At 36.9% G+C, this 22203-nt stretch overlaps 1 protein-coding gene and 1 long non-coding RNA gene across 4 annotated transcripts in view; one reads left to right on the top strand and one right to left on the bottom strand.

The window, feature by feature from the left end:
• The window catches only part of kiaa1522 (KIAA1522 ortholog), a 73920-nt gene that overhangs the window by 10996 nt on the left and 40721 nt on the right, over positions 1–22203 (top strand). For 2 of the 3 annotated variants that reach the window (XM_048201298.1, XM_048201297.1), the window contains exons 2-5: positions 9966–10101; positions 12671–13293; positions 13473–13618; positions 16125–16425. In XM_048201298.1, the coding sequence (XP_048057255.1) occupies positions 13586–13618; positions 16125–16425 (334 nt within the window). In that variant the 5' untranslated portion in view covers positions 9966–10101; positions 12671–13293; positions 13473–13585. The remainder of the gene's footprint in view (positions 1–9965; positions 10102–12670; positions 13294–13472; positions 13619–16124; positions 16426–22203) is intronic. The other variant, XM_048201299.1, reaches the window with a different exon arrangement.
• Positions 9001–13533, bottom strand: LOC125274821. Its single transcript, XR_007186326.1, has 3 exons — positions 13431–13533; positions 11844–11969; positions 9001–9509 (listed from the first exon to the last, which is right to left on the bottom strand). It is a non-coding gene; the product is annotated as an uncharacterized LOC125274821 (long non-coding RNA).

The raw sequence follows: 22203 nt of genomic DNA, 5'->3' as shown, positions 1-22203 counted from the left end.
TTGTTTCACACAGCTATATTTTATTTACTGGCAAAGAAAAAGACAATCTCAAAGAAAATCTTTGCTTATCTCAAACATTTTAAGATTGACTGACACTGTATTGCAAAGCATGCTTTTCACAAGCACACGTATCACTCTGCAGTTCAATGTTGAGGCAAAAGTATCACATGAAAAGGAAAGATGGCTGATAAACAACCTTTCCAGTCTGAAAATAACAGCCTGAACTGACATGACAACATTCTCAAACATCAGATAACTCTCCCATGATGTTGTTCGTGTAGGATACAATTGAAGCAAATCAACCTGCCAAGTATATGACACTCCATAGTGTTTCTTTTAAGCTTCACATATCATGTTTGATCTAAACAAACCCACAAATTTCTCACAAAAACACCTGCAAGTGCACTGGGTGATATGATATTGATTTCTGAAGTGACAAACTGTAGTACTTTATCTGCAGGCATAAAATTTAAGCTGGAATACTTGAGTTGGTAAGTTATCCATAAATGGACATAGAGTTCTCGGACGTCAAAGAATGTTGGAGATGAACAGATCAATGCGATCTGGAGAGAATTATGTTCTCTATCTCTCCTCAATTTATTTCAGTGGACATGGATGAGGTCAACACTCCCGACGGTCAGCTAGCATGATCAAAAACTATCTGCTGGGATTTTAGGGCAGCCATTTTCACTGCAGTAATAAAATGACTCATGACAGCTGATGTTTGATGGTGATTGTGTAAGAGGGAATTCTAGAGGATGGGTCAGTCGGATCAGCCTCCTGACACCTGAATCAGAGAAAGGAGTACAAGATGAGATTGAAGATTTAAACTTAAAATAAAAAGAGAGATTAGAGTTGATAGGATTTTCAAAACAGCAGACACTTAACATTCCACACTTTAAATGAAAGATGTTATGTATATAATGGTTTGTTTTTTAACTTTAAATTACTTGAACAGGACTATATAACACATTTACACTCTATCTATGAATATGTAGCAATGTTTAAGTTCAGGGAAGAAGGAGGTGTGAACTGGCGAACATTCAACATAACTTTATTAATAAATCAAACAAACAACAACTCACGTCACCGGCCCTGCTTGCCACAATATATATACATATAGACACACACACAGATACAGTGGGTACGGAAAGTATTCAGACCCCCTTACATTTTTCACTCTTTGTTATATTGCAGCCATTTGCTAAAATCATTTAAGTTCATTTTTTTCCTCATTAATGTACACACAGCACCCCATATTGACAGGAAAACACAGAATTGTTGACATTTTTGCAGATTTATTAAAAAAGAAAAACTGAAATATCACATGGTCCTAAGTATTCAGACCCTTTGCTGTGACACATATATTTAACTCAGGTGCTGTCCATTTCTTCTGATCATCCTTGAGATGGTTCTACACCTTCATTTGAGTCCAGCTGTGTTTGATTATACTGATTGGACTTGATTAGGAAAGCCACACACCTGTCTATATAAGACCTTACAGCTCACAGTGCATGTCAGAGCAAATGAGAATCATGAGGTCAAAGGAACTGCCTGAAGAGCTCAGAGACAGAATTGTGGCAAGGCACAGATCTGGCCAAGGTTACAAAAAAATTTCTGCTGCACTTAAGGTTCCTAAGAGCACAGTGACCTCCATAATCCTTAAATGGAAGACGTTTGGGACGACCAGAACCCTTACTAGAGCTGGCCATCCAGCCAAACTGAGCTATCGGGGGAGAAGAGCCTTGGTGAGAGAGGTAAAGAAGAACCCAAAGATCACTGTGGCTGAGCTCCAGAGATGCAGTCGGGAGATGGGAGAAAGTTGTAGAAAGTCAACCATCACTGCAGCCCTCCACCAGTCGGGGCTTTATGGCAGAGTGGCCCGACGGAAGCCTCTCCTCAGTGCAAGACACATGAAAGCCTGCATGGAGTTTGCCAAGATGATGAGAAATAAGATTGTCTGGTCTGATGAGACCAAGATAGAACTTTTTGGCCTTAATTCTAAGCGGTATGTGTGGAGAAAACCAGGCACTGCTTATCACCTGTCCAATACAGTCCTAACAGTGAAGCATGGTGGTGGCAGCATTGTGCTGTGGGGGTGTTTTTCAGCTGCAGGGACAGGGACTGGTTTTCAATCGAGGGAAAGATGAACGTGGCCAAGTACAGGGATATCCTGGACGAAAACCTTCTCCAGAGTGCTCAGGACCTCAAACTGGGCCGAAGGTTTACCGTCCAACAAGACAATGACCCTAAGCACACAGCTAAAATAACTAAGGAGTGGCTTCACAACAACTCCGTGACTGTTCTTGAATGGCCCAGCCAGAGCCCTGACTTAAACCCAATTGAGCATCTCTGGAGAGACCTAAAAATGGCTGTCCACCAACGTTTACCATCCAACCTGACAGAACTGGAGAGGATCTGCAAGGAGGAATGGCAGAGGATCCCCAAATTCAAGTGTGAAAAACTTGTTGCATCTTTCCCAAAAAGACTCATGGCTGTATTAGATCAAAAGGGTGCTTCTACTAAATACTGAGCAAAGGGTCTGAATACTTAGGACCATGTGATATTTCAGTTTTTCTTTTTTAATAAATCTGCAAAAATGTCAACAATTCTGTGTTTTTCTGTCAATATGGGGTGCTGTGTGTACATTAATGAGGAAAAAAATGATTTAAATGATTTTAGCAAATGGCTGCAATATAACAAAGAGTGAAAAATTTAAGGGGGTCTGAATACTTTCCGTACCCACTGTAAGTTTAAAGAATTTTAAATATGCACACTAGCAAATGCACATAAACAGCGTGGTCGAACAAACCATACCTCTGACAGTGATGACAATCAAACAATCAACTGAACAAATAAAAGCCTAGGTTAGACCCTTGTTTGTTGACAGTTTTCCCCAATGGCTTCTGATACCCCCGATAAGCTATAAAAGGTCTTGACTTCACAATGACTTCACATAGAGAGTGTAAAAAAAAAAGGTCTGTTTCTCTTTTTACATGTATAGTTTTCAGTTCAATATGTGGCTACAAGTACAGCTGATGTTAAAATCACTGTAACTGTAAAATAGTACTGTAAACTAAATAAAAAAGTCTGGCTCCTTTAAAGACTCAAACATTACCTATGAAACTGTTGCCTCATTCTCTGACAAGTATATATACACACTGAAGGATGTCCTCTAGCTAACAAGAGGGTTTAGACTACAAAAGTGGCCTTTCATTTTGTGTTGTAACCTGCTGTTAAGGTAATAGCATAAACACAGGATTAGCAGATGCTACAGTAGATTGCAAACTGCTGCAAAGCAAACTGTCCTTTCAGACTCCTGACCTCTGAATGGACATGACGTGTAACACCCAAAGATTGGGTAACTATACTGCAAATTTGTTCTCAAGACAAAATCTATCTGTTGGTGCTCTTTTTTCAACCATATCCTCGTGACTAGTGTAAAGGGGTTTTAAAAATGCTTTACAGACCAATCATGTAATTAATGCTATAGCTATTCCATAGAAAAAGTCCATATAAATTAACTTTGTTGCAGTGGTCTTAAGAATTCTTGTTAGGCCAGTTGTTTTTTGTTTTGTTTTTACACAGTAAAAGACTACATTTCGATAATTTTTTTTTAAAGCAAAACAAATCTACTATATAAAAATAAAAAAATTTAAATACATGTAAATCAATGTATTTATTTATTTATTTGTTAAAAGGAGATGATGTACAGAATTATCAAATCATGGGACTCTTCCAGGCAACCAGCATTTAAATATGGATCCAGTAAAGCATAAATGAATAACAGAATGGAAAGAGTGACACACAAAAGCGTCCATGTGTTTACTGGGATGCTCAACCACATAATGTCCCGAGGAGCTCTGAAAAGCCAAAGCCTGGGAATATTCTGTCCACTTTCTCCCCAGGTTTTATACATCTGCATACTGACAACTCCAAGCTGAGTTATTGTAGACCTCCAGTATCTAAAAGAACCTATTGTATGTTCAAGATTCTTTAGTGTAGCCTGTAATTAAATCCTCCAAAATCTCTGTACACTTATTTTTAGGCCTGGGAAAGAAAACTGACACAAAAACAATGATTTCTATCCTTTTATGTTCCTTTTTTTTTTTTTTTTTTTTTTTGCAAGCGGAGCAAAGTCCAGGAATTTCAGGACATTTGGCCTCTCAGCGTGTCTCCTAAATAGAGTAGGAAAAAAGAGAGAGACCAAACATCATGCCTGGACCTGTGCCTGTTTCTGAACAGAGCAAACAGTACGAAAGTATAATGAACTAGCTTGTCTATCTGTCTGACCCCTCTCAAAGACCATAAACTCAGCAAAGAGCCACAAGCAAGAAAGAAAAAGATAGACAAACAACACAGGCTATTTATTGAATAATCTCTCTGTAATATCACATCTAAAGGTATCTGTGCAGTTCCAACTTTTTTGTCTTTAGTAAACAACGATTTCAGCCGCATCTGTCTGATTTTCTGTCTGTAGCAGATGTTATGAATTGGGTGGGGTTATGGAGCTCTTTTGTGTCCTGCCTTCAAGCAGTGGTTTCTTGTCAGAGCCACATTTTTGTGAGTCATCGGTTTGGCTCTGAAGCCATACAGTATACCGCCTCAGACCCAGAGCATCCAGCCAGATGTGCTCCTCCATCCTGGAAGTGGTCGGATGGCTCAAAATTTTGCTTACACATGCTTGTGAACATGGAATTTGTTCCCTAAATGGTTTGCAGATCATTATCTTATTACAGATTTGGTCAGAATAATACATTATGCTGTAGCTTATATTAAAATTATACCCATTTTGACAAGAGTATCAGTTATTAGGGAATTTATAAAGTAGGCCTATTGCAAAAATGTTCAACAGTTGGAATATCTCCCTTTTGCTTACAAAGGTAAAACAGGGTTATTTTCCCAATTCATTGTTAAAAGAGACATGTTTAAAGTCAATATGGAGGTGTCATGCAAGATTCTGTCCCCTAACAGAAACTCCTTGGACAAGAAGAGATCATTTTGTCTGTTCAAAAACGTACAATTGTTATGAAATCTTCTAAACAGTCAAAATACCTTTATCTATTAGCAGTGGTAATTTGTTCCTCTATTGTAAGTTGCTTTGGATAAAAGTGTCTGCTACATTAGGGTGACCATATGCGCCATTCTCCCAGGACGCGTCCTGTCCAGGATTTCTAAATTGCCTAAAATGGCTTGAGCCCTTGCCTCTTTAATTGTGAAAGTGGTCATATCGATGTGCCCCCGGAAAGCGATTTAGGAACGCGATTTCTACACAGAGGTCTGTGCAAGCCACTGTTCTTATTGACATTCTTCATGCAATGCATTAAAATGTTGTCGTATTTGCAATGCTTTGACCGTTCTCTGTAGATCCAGCCTTCTTGCAAGCCACGATCGGTTGATTATGTATAGTGCATGCAATTGGTCAAATTATTTTTCAGTCGTTACCTTCTGCAAATATGAAAACAAAACCAAAACTGGGACATTTTATGCAACTTAGAAATCCTGGACATATGGTCACCCTATGCTACATGCATAAATGTAATAAGCTAGCAGGCTAATTGGCTAGCAGTATGTGCTAAAATATAAGGCTAATCGTTTTTTTGTATGTAAAGCCAGCAAGCTAATCTGCGAGCAGTGTGCAAAGCTAGTCAGCTATCTTGTTAGCTTGCAAGCTAACTGAAGGGACAACAAATATTTAATTTGACCATTTATAGCTTACGTTAGGCTATATAATATGATAATTGTCATTTTACACATTTACATAGCCACAGGTTTTACAGTCTTCAGAATGTCATTCTGTTAATAGGTTTAGTTTTAATTTAGAGTCTAAAAAATGACACAGCTTTAATAAGGATGGATCATGCATGCTAGACTGTTTAGGAAACCTAATTCGACCAGCCACTGGAAGACTGGTGAATTAATTGAGTACTAGTATTAAAATGTTAAATCTGTGATGCTCTGGGAGCTTGGCACATCATTGCCTTATTAAAGACAGAGGCATGAAGGCACGGAAGCCTCTAAATCAAAGTGTCTCATCACAGGCCAGAACCTCTAATTGAAACTCTCCATGCGTTTCATTCTGGAGCTCGGGCTTAATGAAGGAGATTTAAAAAATGGGGACGCTTGCCAAGATGTACTTTCTCCATGTTTCTTATAACAGTGTAATGAGTGTACACTGAAACTATGTGAGTCTCATTAGGGCTAAAGCTGTGGTACTAGAGTACCCGTCTGGTGCCTGCTGGGGTTTGGCTGGACTGCGTAAGTGCAACAAAAGATCACAATGTATTAGTCTTTGTGTGTTAGCGTCTGTACCTTTACTGTAGTTTATGTCTTAAAGGGATAGTTCACCCCAAAATTAAAATCCTGTCATCACAGTTTCTTTTTTTTTTTCAGTTGAACAACAAAGAATTGTGGAATATTTTAGAATGATATCTGGAATAATAAAATATTATTGTAATTTTAATAAAATGTTCATGCCATTTCAGCCTTTAGTCTGTATTATTTTGCTGTATGGAAAAGAGCAGCATGAACATTCTTCAAAGCATCTTTTTTTTTTTTGTGTATATTACTTTGGAACAATATAAAGGTGAGTAAACAACACAATTTAAATTTTTGTGTGATTTCACTCATTGTTATTGTACAGCTTGAATTGTAAAATGTGTGTTTGTATGTTGTGTCCACTCATACGTGGTCAGTTTGTCTGATTGTGTGTATTTGTGATTGTGTCACTGACTGTGCAGCTCTATGGTACAGAAGGAAATCCAGTCTGCAGAGGACAAAGAGAGGGAGAGAGGGATAATACAATGCTGGGAGAAGAGGGCTTAACCCAGTCGACAGGCGGGATTTCCTGGCTGTTGCCTCAGCTCCCATCCATGAGAGTAGTACGAGATTTACGTAAAGCACCTGTGTAAAGGAGGCTTGTTTTGGAGTTGTTATACTGTTTATATGCTACAGGGATTTGCAAAGAATATTGCAATAGAAACTGGGTGCCAAATAGAAGTTTTATGGATTTAGGAATTCATTTTGATTCTTTTTCTGGTGAGCTATTCAACTGTTGGCAGTTTTATATTTAACAAATTACTGCTGTATGTAAAGCTCATATTTTTTCAAAGCATTTACATGAATTATTTAGCAAAAACATTAGATAATTGTCTAAATCCTTTTATTATCGGCAACCTTTTTTTTCTGTCTGTGAACTTTTGGATACATGTTACCAACAAATTCCTGTGGATGGAGTTTGTTCCACGTATATAAAAACAAAAAATCTCTTTTACCTTCTGAAATTAACCGGTTTACTACATAAGTTGAACATGAGCATGTTCTTCAGAACTAAATATCTGAGAGAAGAGGACAGGTTAAGATTTTGAAGTTTTACAGCTTTGAAGTGGTTTACTGTGAGAAACTGTCAGAGCTTCACAGCCCCAGAAGACAGAGGAAAAGGCCTTTAAAAATCCATGACAACTACGAATGCTTGCTGGTTGGCAGACAGAGACAAACTGTAAGGATGTTCATCACAGCTGGGTAGTCAGGAACCTAAGGGTAGTGTTTGATGACTAATTGAACCATAACAACCCATACCTCGACCTTCATCTTGCTGTTCTTCTGTGGTGGAATGCGCTTTCACAGATTATGACAAAGAACTGAATTGCAGCTGCGCTATAGCCAGTTACATTAACTCGGAATTCCTGTAATCGTCACTAATACAGTAAATGTAGTCAATACATTAATGTAGTTCATTTGTTAAAGGTGCCATCGAATGTTTTTTTACAAGATGTAATATAAGTCTAAGGTGTCTCCTGAATGTGTCTGTTAAGTTTCAGCTCAAAATACCCCATAGATTTTTTTTAAATTAATTTTTTTAACTGCCTATTTTGGGGCATCATTAAATATGAGCCGATTTAGGCTGCGGCCCCTTTAAATGCTCACGCTCCCCACCCACGGAGCTCGCGCTTGCCTTAAACAGCATAAACAAAGTTTACACTGCTAATATAACCCTCAAAATGGATCTTTACAAAGTGTTCGTCATGCATACTGCATGCATGCGTCGGATTATGTGAGTATTGTATTTATTTGGATGTTTACATTTGATTCTGAATGAATTTGAGGCTGTGATCCGTGGCTAACGGCTAATGCTACACTGTTGGAGAGATTTATAAAGAATGAAGTTGTGTTTATGAATTATACAGACTGCAAGTGTTTAATAATGAAAATAATGACAGCTCTTGTCTCCGTGAATACAATAAGAAACAATGGTAACTTTAACCACATTTAACAGTACATTAGCAACATGCTAATGAAACATTTAGAAAGACAATTTACAAATATCACTAAAAATATCATGTTATCATGTCAGTTATTATCGCTCATCTGCCATTTTTCGCTATTGTTCTTCCTTGCTTACCTAGTCTGATGATTCAGCTGTGCACAGATCCAGACGTTTTGCCCTTGTCTAATGCCTAGAACATGGGCTGGCATATGCAAATATTGGGGGCGTACATATTAATGATCCCGACTGTTACATAAGTGTCGGTGTTATGTTGAGATTCGCCTGTTCTTCGGAGGTCTTTTAAACAAATGAGATTTATATAAGAAGGAGGAAACAATGGAGTTTGAGACTCACTGTATGTCATTTCCATGTACTAAACTCTTGTTATTTAACTATGCCAATATAAATTCAATTTTTAATTCTAGGGCACCTTTAACATTTATGCATTTGGCAAACACTTTTGTCCAAAGTTACTTACATTGCATTGAAGGTATTAACAGTTCATGCATTCTCTGGGAATTGAACGCATGCCATTGGCATTGCTAGCACTTTGCTCTACAGTTTGAGCTACGGTTAATATACTTATTCTGGTCCATGTTTTGAAATTGATGGATGTAAGTGGAGGCATATGTCTACCCTGAAAGCTACAGTAGCTACACGACATGAAGCAACAAAACTGATCCCATTATAATCGAGTTACTAATGTTGTTGGCTTCTGTATGATAAATTGCTTGTACTTTCCTCATTTGTAAGTCACTTTGATTAAAACTAAATATAAATGTTTTTCACAAAGCTAATTCTTGGTAACCTTGAGAAAGGCTCGATTTATCTTGTTGGGAATGAGGAAATGTTCAATTTCCTCAATGCAATCCAATGATCAAAAGATCTGGCAAGGTTGAGTTTCTTCTAGTGGTAAATGATTGTGTATAGTACTACTCGAAATATCCCCGCTGCTTGAGCTCCATACTTTCACAACAAAACACTGAGGCTTTAGTGAGGGCAAGAGAATGACTGTTTTCTCCATAGTTGCTATAGCAACATTTAAACAATTCAATGTGTTCAGAGGGACTGAATTTAAGTCTGAGTCACAGTAACCCCACCCTATCCCCCGCAAGTCTTCTCTCTCATACAATACAGAGGTGGAGGACAGAACATCCATGTCATCTTTTAGCCTTGTTTTAAGCGACGCATGAACTGGTCCAGCAATGGTTGGTGATCATGTCTGATTGCAATCTGTGGTTTTCTGAAAGAAAAAAAAAAAAAAATGAGTTCATATATCTTCACCCCATGACCCTAGAAAAAGAGATCCAGATTGTGATCCCTAGATAGAGCTGATTTACTGGACCATATCTGGTCCAACTCAGAGTGAAGAAAGAGGCCAGGGGCCGAGGTTCTCCATCTGTGCTTTTCAAAGCAGAAAGAAAGTCAAACAAGCTCTGAGAATAAGCAGTCTTGTGTTTACAGAGCATTTTGAGTGTCGTCCTGGTATCCTGACACACATGTCTCCCTTATCTCTGTTTACATTTGAAGTTACTAAATTTTCTTGTAAATGGCCATGGCGTGGTGGAAAATACATTGACAACACATTAAACAAAATTCATGAAGGGTTGTACCAGACAATAAGGCTTTATTTTTTGGCAGAGGTTGTAATTATACACTGTAATTTTCAAGACACTGATAGTTTGTTGTCTCTCTTTAGGTTTTAGATAAAAGGAATCGTTTGCGAGACTCTCAAGTAAATATTGACCGAACACTTTGACACATCTCTGAAGAATCCCACAGGACAGATCAAGAGCCTCACAGTTTCACAGTAGCATACAGTATGAATGAATCAGGTAGGGCAAATTCATTCAAGACTGATGAGATTTATGCTAATTCTAAAAATCAAGCATCCAATGGTAGATTAACTCATTCAAATGTAGTAAATAATAAAATTAATAATAGTTGTAAATACACCATACAATTGTGGTACTAGATACATGTAGGCTACTAATACAAATATTTTTTGAGTATTAAAACAGTAACATTGTGAAATACTATTATATGTGTGTGTGTGTGTGTGTGTGTGTATATATATATATATATATATATATATATATATATATATATATATATATATACACACACACACACAATACAAGTCAAAAGCTTGGAAACATTACTATTTTTAATGTTTTTGAAAGAAGTCTCTTATGCTCATTAAGGCTGCATTTATTTCATAATAAATACAGAAAAAAATAATATTGTGAAATATTATTACAATATAAAATTATGATTTTCTATTTAAATATACTATAAAATATAATTTATTTCTGCGATGCAAAGCTGAATTTTCAGCATCATTTCTTCAGTCTTCAGTGTCACATGATCCTTCAGCAATCATTCTAATATGCTGATTTGATACTCAGTTATTATCAATATTGAAAACAGTTGTGTTGCTTAATATTTTTTTGGAACCTGTGATACTTTTTTTTCAGGATTCACTGATGAATAAAAGGTAAAAAGAACAGCATTTATTCAAAATATAAATCTTTTCTAACAATATAAATCTTTACTATGACTTTTTATCAATTTAACACATCCGTGCTGAATAAAAGTAATAATTTCTTTCAAAAAAAAGAAAGAAAAAATATTACTGACCCCAAACTTTTAAACGGTAGTGTATATTGTTACAAAAGATTTCTATTTAAAATAAATACTGATATTTTTAAACTTTTTATTCATCAAAAAAAACCTTGAAAAAGTATCACAGGTTTTAAAATAATATTAAGCAGCACAACTGTTTCCAACATTGATAATAAATCAGCATATTACAATGATTTCTGAAGGATCATGTGACACTGAAGACTGGAGAAATTATGCTGAAAATTCAGCTTTGCATCACAGAAATAAACTATATTTTAAAGTATATTAAAATAGAAAACCATAATTTTAAATTGTAATAATATTTCACAATATTATTGTTTTTTCTGTATTTATTATGAAATAAATGCAGCCTTTGTTCAAAAACATTAAAAATATTAATGTTTCCAAACTTTTGACTGATAGTGTATAAAACGTTTAACGTTTATGTATTTTAAAATGTAATTTCTTCCTGTGATGGCAAATTTTCAGCCATTCCTCCAGTCTTCAGTGTCACATGATCCTTCAGAAATCATTCTAACAAACTAATTTTGTGCTTTAAGAAACATTTCTTATTATTATCAATGTTGAAAACAGTTGTGCTGCTCAATATTTTTGTGGATACCGTGATGCATTTTTGCATTTTCAAAAGAATGGCAATTATTTGAAATAGATTTTTTTGTAACATTATAAATGTATTTACAGTCACTTTTGATCAATTTAATGCACCTTTGCTGTTTTTTTTTTCTTCCCCATAAATTTGAACAGTACTATGTTGTTGTTTCTAATTCCAAAGAATATATCCTCAAACATTAGGATAATGAGCTAATAAATAGGCTGCTAGTCCATATTTAGCCTGTACAATGAACTTGAAACCATTAGCAAAAGACAGGAAACATCATCTCAAGAGTATGTTGTCAGAGCGGCAGCGCTCACGTCTCTTGAGTTAGCTCACCGTCAGCCAGGATTCAAAATGAAACCAGATGAGCCCAGTAACAGATCCCTTGCCACCGATTCCCACGGGACATGACATCACTATTAGCTCTGCTATTCTTAGCATCCTTTCTGTGGCTTCTCTGTGCTGTGAAAGAACGAAAATAGCAAATTCACGAAAAACAATCCCTAAAAGTTCAAGGGAAAATTCCTAAAAGAGGGATAAGCACCGTTAGGTTAAAGAGTTACATTAAGTAGACAAGTCCTTGCAAATACCCTCATCTAACCGTTGACATTGGTTACAATACCTCATTAAGGTAGATAGTGCACCCCAAAAGTATTTAAAATAAGAAAATATGGCTTCTGTAAACAAATAGTCCTCGACATTTTTTACTTTTAACCAGCTGGTCTCAAGGTGATGAAGGTATGAAGTCAGTTCCCCTCAAGTTTACACAAGTAACCCAGTGTTATTTTTCTATATATTTCTCTCTCTTTTTTAAGGGTTTTAGTTTTAATTTTTAGTTTTAGTTAAAGATAATACAGGTGTAGTTCATCATATGTATTATTAATATTGCACAACCACAAAGCTTCCAGTTACTTTGGTCTTCTTTTTGCACAGCACTTTATGTATCTATTGTTTTTTTTACTTGAAAGATGTACTTGTGATGTCTATCTTTACAATAAATGGTACTTGATTTGTTCTTTTTTTATCTGATGTAATGAAATCCATATTTTCATAAGTGTGGCTGAAATCTCTAAATACTTTTATGAGCTAAAAAGGTATACAATGTATGCGACAGACAAAAATGAAACATTTTCCCTTATTTTGGTTTCTTCCTTTACTTTTAGATTCACCCTGCAGAGTCTACATGCCTCTAAGCATGTCAATTACGTCAGAAGACATGCTACATCTCAGGTTTCAGAGCCCATAAATCACCTGTAGCTCATAATGAACATGTGGCATGTGCAGCGCTTGTCTGTTTTATATGTCGAACACAATGATCAGCCCTTTGGTTCAGTGCTTCTAAACCAAAGACAGGGGACAGGATGGTGTCCCTCCATCACCTCTGATTAGGATGAGGTTAGGACAAAACCAACAGTGCATAGGGAAGAGAAATAGAAGGAGTGGATAGACGATGTCTAAGTGCGATAAGAGGAGTGAAACGGTGTGCACATTGTGGTAAGAGCGTGAGAAAGAGAGAGAGAGATAAGAGGAGGAGAGAGTCAGGGAGGGAAGGAGCCAGTTTGTGACTGTGAAATAGTTGGGTGGAATACACGTGTGAACAGCAGTTCCTCTCCGCACTGCGCTGAATGGTGACCAGCGACTCAAACAGACAGGAGGGGGAGGACTGACCAGCATGGAGCTCCACTCACCCAAAAAGAGCTGAATAAACAGTACAATACAGCACTGCAGCAAAGACAAGACACACACTGAGAAACACGGACAAAAGGACGCAAGAAAGGAAAGCAAGGTACCCTCTGGTGTTTTTGTACGCTTGTAGCTACATAAAAATGTGTGTGAATGTGACAGCTGTTTTTAGTTGCAAGTTGTAGTTTTGTAAGTTGATAAGTTGTGATGGAGTGTTTGAGTTTGTGAGTGTCTCCTTACATGTGTATTTGGGTGTGTGTGTCGGTGTGTTACTGCATCCAGAGATTTTGTTGCTGGTCAAATTACAGCACTGAGGTGTCCGATGGATGTATCTTCCTGCTCTGCAATACAAAGAGAAAGAAAAAGGGAATAATTGAGAGAGAAATACACTATACATGGTCAGTTCTATCAAGCTGAAGCTCTTGTGGGTGAGTTGGATATAGTGGAGTTTACTTCTGCATATTTGCTCAGAGAGAGAGAGAGAGAGAGAGAGAGACTCTTCGCTGCCTGCTTTTGCATGAGGTGTTTTCCCCATTCGCACTCTCTTTTACTTTTGTTTTGTCTCTCATACCTCCAGTTTTCACACCATGACTAAGATTAGAAGGCTTAGCGAGAATAAACGTTTTCAGGGAATGAGGGTGTAGACGCTACATTTGCACGTAAATGCTGAAACGGGACTTGCAAGTACCTGATACAAAACACATGTCAGGCATCTTTGGAGAGGGAGTAATTGTAACTTTTTTCAAATTTCCCTGTTTCTATGGGTACACCTGATAAAGACACATTAGCTGAAGTGGCTACTGACTTCTGGTCGTTTCTTCTACTACGCAGAAGTGTGGTGTAATGGTTAAAGATCTGGGCTGGGAATCAAAACATTGTGGGTTCAATCACCGCATTGTGCCCATAACCCCAGTTTGCTCTGGAGGAATTGGACCTGTAACAAGCGTACTGATATTTGATTTTGATAACTAGTTACTAAAAAGACAGTGTCATGTGATTTTGCCAAGTAGGGCATGTTCCTAGTTGGTCCTGGAACAACATTCCAAACAACCAAACAGATTTTTGGGTTAGGACTGAGATTAGAAATGAAACATTATTTTAAACCTGTCTGATTGTATGGGTAGTTAAAGGGATAGTTCACCCAAAAATGAATTATCCAATTATTTATTCGCCCTCAAGCCATCCTAGGTGTATATGACTATCTTCTTTCAGACAAACACAATCGGAGATATATATAAAATATCCTTAGTCCTCCAAAGTTTATGGTTGTAAATGAGGGGCTGCGTTTTGAAGTAAAAAAATAATGCATCCATCCATAAAAAATAAATCCATGGTTAATACAGGCCTTCTGAAGCGAAGTGATGTGTTTTTGTAAGAAAAATATTCATATATAAAATTTTATAAATTCAAATAAATGTAGTTCCAAATGTAGGTTCGGGAGGAGCCTAAACATTCAGTCCTGTCAATCATAATTAAGAGCGTGTATAAGCAGCAGTCACTGCGTCATCCCAGCATCCTTCCTCCTCTATTTCTCTTATTCTCCCTCTATGTAGTACTGTTAGGGGGGGGGGTTAACTCGGAGGTCGAGCCAGGCCTCGGGTTCGCGCCTCCTTCGAGGACAGCAAGCCAAGTTTGTTTTACCATTAACAATTCAGACTGAATGGGCAGGCGAACTTGTGAACTAGCTTCCGGCGGATGACCATACACATACTGCGCAAGTCAGCTTGCGCCAAATGAGTAAACCTCTGACGCGATGTATGACGCAGGATGTAGGAATATTGTAAGCTTAGACGCCTCTCGCGGTTCAAACAAATAGGGCTGTGCAACAAATTTAAGCTCCTCTTATTTTATTTCGAAATCCTCAGAAATTTCTCTATAAAAATGATCGTTTTAGACTTATAATCTGTGACCGGAGATTTGTTTTGCTCTATCCTCTGCACCTCAGCATTCGTCAATATGTTGTGCGTCAGGTCAAAGGATACTCTTCCGCCGCAAATCGACTCGCGCATTCTGCGTAAAACACAATTTATAAAGTTTTATATATATATATATATATATATATATATATATATATATATATATATATATATATAGATAAGTAATAATATAATATCTATGTATATTTATGGATATCTATAGATATCTATCTATTTAATATATGGATATTTTTCTTTTTTTAACACACTGGAGTTTTTGACTCCTCCCCATTCACTGCCATTATAAACCCCGGAGGACTAAGGACATTTTTAAATATATCTTTGATTGTGCTTGTCTGAAAGAAGATAGTCATATACACCAAGGATGGCTTGAGGGTGAGTAAATCATGGGATAATTTTAATTTTTGGGTGAACTATCCCTTTAATAGATGGGGTTAGGAATGAGGTTCGTTATTTGATAGAAAAAAAATTATTTAATAAAACTGCTTTGTTGCTTATTGATACTTTTTAAAAAATGTTCATCCACCAAAATCAAAGTCATGTGGTGCAACCAACATACAAAAAAGCATCAAAATAGGAACTTATATCATAAGGACTCTCATGACTTTCAAAATCATTAAGTCTCTTAAAATATCAGATCATTTGTCAATTTTATGGCATGGTAAGATTAGTTCAGGTTGTAAAATGTCATGTGCTGCAACTGCCCAAAAACTTTCAGATGTTTATTTAGTAGTAATTCATGACAGTGATTTTAATTAAAATATATACCGTATCACATTACAGACATCACATTTGGAGACAATTGAGAAAATGGTTCAAAAAGTTTTTCAAAACCATATGAAACACATTTCTAAGAACATGTGTTTTAAACTAGATTAAAAAAATCTTTTCTTAGTCTTCGACACCCTTATGTGTCTTTGAGCCACATACCATTTTCTCATGCTTTTCTTCTTCTTTTAAGAGATGTTAAAATGCTTCTTTCACTTTTGATGTTAAGGCAGGTGTTTTGGGTGGAATACAAGAACAGTTGGGTCAGAGATCGGTGGTCACTGGTCTTAGGATGTCCAGGAGCAGCTCCACAGGGGATCTGGTGCCTAAGGACATTACTGAGATTCTGGCCCTGCAGGCCAGTAAGAAGAAACGGGGTTCATCCCTGGGTCGGGCTTTTAGTTGGTTCAAGAGCAGCAAACGCAAGAGGAGTGTCAGCAATGGGCAAAGTAGGTCAGGAGGTCAGTGTGGACGGTCTGGAGAGAGCGCTACAGCCAAACAGATTCATGCCAGTAGTGAAGCCTCTAAAGGTAAGCAAAAACTCTTTTCTTGCTTCAATACCTATTACTGGGTTGTTTTTGAGGATTTGGATTAGCTGATGACATTCAAAGATGTGTGATGTTGATACCATAGATTAAAAGGATTCACAATACCATGCTGTTTGATTTTAGCCAAGCTCTCTGGTGCCAGTCTGTCCAAACCTTGAACGTGAAAAAAAAAAAATTCTATTTTTTTTTTTTTTGTACTATTTCAATGGTTATCGCTGGGACATCACTTATTCAAGCAGGATTAGGCTACAATAACAAGGACAAGTCTTCTCTGGAATGGCTTATCTGTTTATTGTTGTTGCTATTGCCTTCCTTTTTCAAATTTTTTTGGGCTCAACTTTTCCACTGCAAAGACAGCGTTGATGTGCCACGATTTGTCTCTGAGCACATTGTGTGGTGTTGTCATGGGTAAATGTTTTTGTTATAGTATCAGTTTGAGTGCTACATAATAGTAGTCATATTTAGTACTGTATCATCCGTCAACTGTATACATATATGGGACTTCTCTTATCAACACCTAACTAGCCACTCACACCACACAAGCTAGAACACAGCAATCACCTAGCAACACCCTAGCAACCACTCAGAACTTCCTAGCTATTCCCTAGCAACACAATATCATTGCCCAAGCAAAACAACCACAACAAGTTAGCAAAATCTTAAGCAACACCCTAGCAACCACCCAGTTCTTCCTGGGAACAATATAACAATCACCTAGCAACACCCTAGTAACCATCCATAACTTCTTACAAATGCCCTAGCGAAAACCCAATCATCTCCCAAGCAACCATCCACAACAAGCTAGCAACACCCTAACACCCTACAAAAACCTGGAAACCATTTAAACACTCTAGCAACCAAAACTTTCTGGGAGCTCCCTAGCAATGCCTAAGCAATCACCTAGCAACCACACACAAAAAGCTAGCAACATCCTAGCACAAACCTTGCAACACCTTAGCAACCACCCACAGAAACTCCTTTGAAACTCCCTGGCAATCACAAGAATACCATATCAACTGCCTTAAAAATTTATTGAAAGTTACAGAGAATGTGCTGGAACTAGACTCTGCATTAAGAATTCCAGGAGGAGGATTGAGGATCTCTGCCATGTGACATCTGCTTATAAAACCCTGTGTGCAATATAAGATTGCATGAACAACAACAAACACCACGTCCAGCATTATATCCCCAACCTTTATGCTAAGTGGTCTTGGGAAAGTTTGCAAAGCCGGTCCCTGAGGTCTTCTTGGACACTGATTCTTTAAAACCTGCTGGACCACTTTTATGTGGAAGAGCAGAAGATTGTTTAAAAAGACTTGGATTCTAGATTTTTCTCTTCCTGCCCCCACAAGTCTCACACTCCCTCTGTTACACCAAAAAATCATGTAGACTGTGAGTTGCCAGAGTTTTGAGTTAACAGACACTTGGGACTTTAGCTGGACATACACTGTGAATAACATGTCATTCAGAGTCTTCTAGTCTTTAGACGATTTATAGCTTTTTCTGGTCTTGTTGGGAGGGAGACAATGCCAAAGTGTGGAAAGGTCTGAAAGATGAGACACATGCTGTGTTATTGAAAGATGACTGAGGGGGTATTTTTCTGAAACGCCTCTCTTTTTAATTACTTTGCCTCGCAATCTCTTTTTAATCTCTGTTTTCACAGTCTCCAACCCATTGTGAAAAAAAAGTGCAGTTAAAGGATTAGTCCACTTTCAAATTAGTCCACTTTCAAATAAAAATTATATACTTGCACTAGCATATTGTATATGACAATTTAGTTCAAACTTTGACCTGTGGAGGGCAGTAATACACTTAGCAGCGTCTACACTGCCGGAATTCTAATAAAGAAGAAGAAGAAGAAGAAGAAGAAGAAGAAGAAGAGCTAGTTTAAGACGAGCGTCTATGGTTAAAACGTATATAATTTTAATTTTTTTTTTTTAGAAAATGACCGATTGTTTCGCTAAATAAGACCCTTATTCCTCGTCTGGTATCGTTTAGAGCCATGTGACGCTGCACTGAAACTGTAATTTTGACCTTCAACCAATTGGGGCCAATTGAAATCCACTATAAGGACGGAAGGTTTTCATCAAAAACCTTAATTTCTTTTCGACTGAAGAAAGAAGGACATGGACATCTTGGATGACATGGGGGTGAGTAAATTATCAGGACATTTTTATTTGAAAGTGGACTAATCCTTTAACTGTATTGAATGTGCTAAAAAGTATTTTATACGAAGACAATGGAATTATGAAATCAAATAAAGTGTACTTTAGTCCTATTTAAGTGGGTCAAAAAAGCACTAATTGAATTTAAACTATAATGCATTTTCATTTAATTGCAGTTTCCAAAAACATTACATTCAGTTTGTACAAGTAGATTACATTTACTGTACAGAAATATGAGTCTGTGTTTGTGTCTGGTTGTTAGCACATTTAGCACATTGCTAGGCAGTTTCTATGTGCTGTGGGTGGTTGCGAGGACATTGCTATAGGGAGATGCTAGGTGACTACATACTGGTCATGTCAAAAGAACTCACACACAAGACATTCTGGTCTATATACGGTTCAGGTTCCTCTCTCAATGTAAGTCTTTGGGATTTGGGACAGGCTGCTTCTTGTGGGCCCTTCCCTAAACAAGTTGGGCTGTCCTGATTCAGGACATTTCTGGGCTTAGGGGCTCAACAGTGCAGCACTAACTTCTTGCGTCACCTCTGTTTGACTGAGCTCAGGCCTCTATCTGACCACCACCATCCCTCCACCCAGAGTGCTCATCAGTTCCGGAAGCTTTTTAAGGGGTGAGATCACTGTGCATGGGATTCCCTGTAACTCAAAACATAGACACATTAAACATTAATCCCTCATCACAGTTGGGTGCTTCTTCAACTATGGCCATTAAAATAAATGTATGTTTAAATTTAAATTAAATGCAATTAGTTGAACTTAAGAGTGCTTTTTATGACCCAAATATAGGACTTATGTACACATTTATATGTAATTTCATAATTACTTCATTATGATTAAAGTGTACTGCTGAATGACAATATGGTAAACCAAAATATACTTTAATGTTATTTCTATTGAAACTATTCTATTGTATATTTGTACACATTTCCAATGAAGTTGCAAATTAGTACATTTAAAATATATTAACTTTAAATATAATTTGAAATAACACTACAGTTAAAATTATAATCATGTATTTTACATGTGCTAAACAACATCTGCAAAGTTACGCTCAAAGTTCAATGCAAAGGGAGATATTTTCTTTTTTTTAAAAATCGCTTTTTAAAGGTGCCCTAGAACTTTTTTTTAAAAGATGTAATATAAGTCTAAGGTGTCCCCTGAATGTGTCTGTGAAGTTTCAGCTCAAAATACCCCATAGATTTTTTTTTAATTCATTTTTTTAACTGCCTATTTTTGGGTCATAATTAGAAATGAGCCGATTCAGGGTGTGTGGCCCTTTAAATCTCGTGCTCCACGCCCCAAGAGCTCGCACTTGCCTTAAACAACATAAAAAAAGTTCAAACAGCTAATATAACCCTCAAAATGGATCTTTACAAAGTGTTCGTCATGCAGCATGTCTAATCGCTTAAGTACAGTGTTTATTTTGATGTTTACATTGATTCTGAATGAGTTTGAGGCTATGCTCCGTGGCTAACAGCTAATACTACACTGTTGGAGAGATTTATAAAGAATGAAGTTGTGTTTATGCATTATACAGACTGCAAGTGTTTAAAAATGAAAATAGCGACGGCTCTTGTCTCTGTGAATACAGTAAGAAACGATGGTAACTTTAACCACATTTAACAGTACATTAGCAACATGCTAACGAAACATTTAGAAAGACAATTTACAAATATCACTAAAAATATCATGATATCATGAATCATGTCAGTTATTATTGCTCCATCTGCCATTTTTTGCTATTGTCCTTGCTTGCTTACTTGTCTGTTGATTCAGCTCTGCACATCCAGACGTTCTGCCTTTGTCTAATGCCTTTCATAATGTTGGGAACATGGGCTGGCATATGCAAATATTGGGGACGTACACCCCGACTGTTACGTAACAGTCGGTGTTATGTTGAGATTCGCCTGTTCTTCGGAGGTCTTTTAAACAAATGAGATTTATATAAGAAGGAGGAAACAATGGAGTTTGAGACTCACTGTATGTCTTTTCCATGTACTGAACTCTTGTTATTTAACTATGCCGAGGTAAATTCAAGTTTTGAATCTAGGGCACCTTTAAGTACTACAACAAACAGCTGGTAGGGACTACCACTAACATCACTAACCATAAAATTTACATAAACCCTGCCCCCTAGAACACGCAACCCCACGCAAGGGGTGAGCCCATGTTATTGCAATACAGTACATAACACAAATGCAATAGCATGTCATAAAAGCAAGATGACAACATAAGTTATAACCATAATTAAACTATACTATACCTGTTCTATCTTCATGCAGCATATATTCTATGGCTCTGTAGGCATCTTACAACAGTTCACACAAGAGCGATTTATAGATTATCATGTCAGAATATGCTAATCAATGACTTTAAGATAGTTATCTCCACATCAGCTACATAAATTCATCAACTAACCATTCAGAAACGTCCTGTTGCTCTCAAAATGTTTTCTTGAGTCTCTCCATCATTGTTCCACTCCGGTTTGAAAATAAAAGGCTGAACAGTTTCTGACATTTTCAGTGAGTCTACGTGAGGTAATCGGCACTGCTGCTAATACAAGCTCTTAAAACTCCGCCCTCTTCTTTAGGAGCAGCAGCTCATTTGCATTTAAAGGGACACGCAGCGTTTTTGCTCACCCTCAAAAAGTGACAAATTTAGCATGCTATAAAAAATTATATGTGAGCTAAAACTTCACATACACACTCTGGGGACATCAGAGACTTATTTTACATCTTGTAAAAGTGGCATTATATGACCCCTTTAAAACATAGTTAACATAATTTTAAGTAAGTTGACATTATTACAAATTGTACTGAACTTAAGTGAAGAAAGTCTTTAATTAAACTTAATTGGCCTTTTATTTTATTAATATTACATTATCTTAATGTACAATTTAAAAAAAACTTAAGATTTTAATACTTAAGAGCACACACCTTAGAATTATTCAATTGCAAAATATGGATTGTCTTTAATAACAGTGGCATTTTAAACATTTTGGAAATAAAATGGTCAACTCAACTATTATTTTATTTTATTTTTTCAGTAAGACTTCAAATCTGGGCCTGTGACAAGTGCAAAGCAATAAAATCTAAAAGAAACAAAAATAAGTAATAAAGGTATGGTAAAAACTTAATGCGATTTCCATACTGTATTACAAAAATAAAAATTTGGAATGTTGGTTTTAATTTATATAAGAAGTGTCTGTAAAACAGGTGGGACTCTTATTACAAGCATAATGGAGAAAACAAATGAAGAAGAGGGCTGATTTTACTCAAACAGTCATTCGTATTGTGAAGGCCAGACATCTGTTAACGATGATCTCGAATGCCAACGTAGAATGATTGCTTGTGGTCAGAGAAGGGTTGAATGAAATGTGAGCCTACTGTAATAGCTGTGAAATAAAGAACATGTGAATGTTTAATGGCATTTGGAGACACTGATATACGTCCCAGCGCACGTCACAGAAACACGAAAGAACAATGACAAAAGACAGCAATTTAATGTTCCGAGAACAGAAGGTCAGAATGGGAAACTGTGATAGACGTAGGGTTAAAACTGTATAAAAAAAGTCTTT

The sequence above is a fragment of the Megalobrama amblycephala genome, linkage group LG9, assembly GCF_018812025.1.
Source record: "Megalobrama amblycephala isolate DHTTF-2021 linkage group LG9, ASM1881202v1, whole genome shotgun sequence".
NCBI classification, from domain to species: domain Eukaryota; kingdom Metazoa; phylum Chordata; class Actinopteri; order Cypriniformes; family Xenocyprididae; genus Megalobrama; species Megalobrama amblycephala.
The sequence above is the reverse complement of the archived record's forward strand: the minus strand, read 5'-3'. Positions and strand labels throughout refer to the sequence as shown.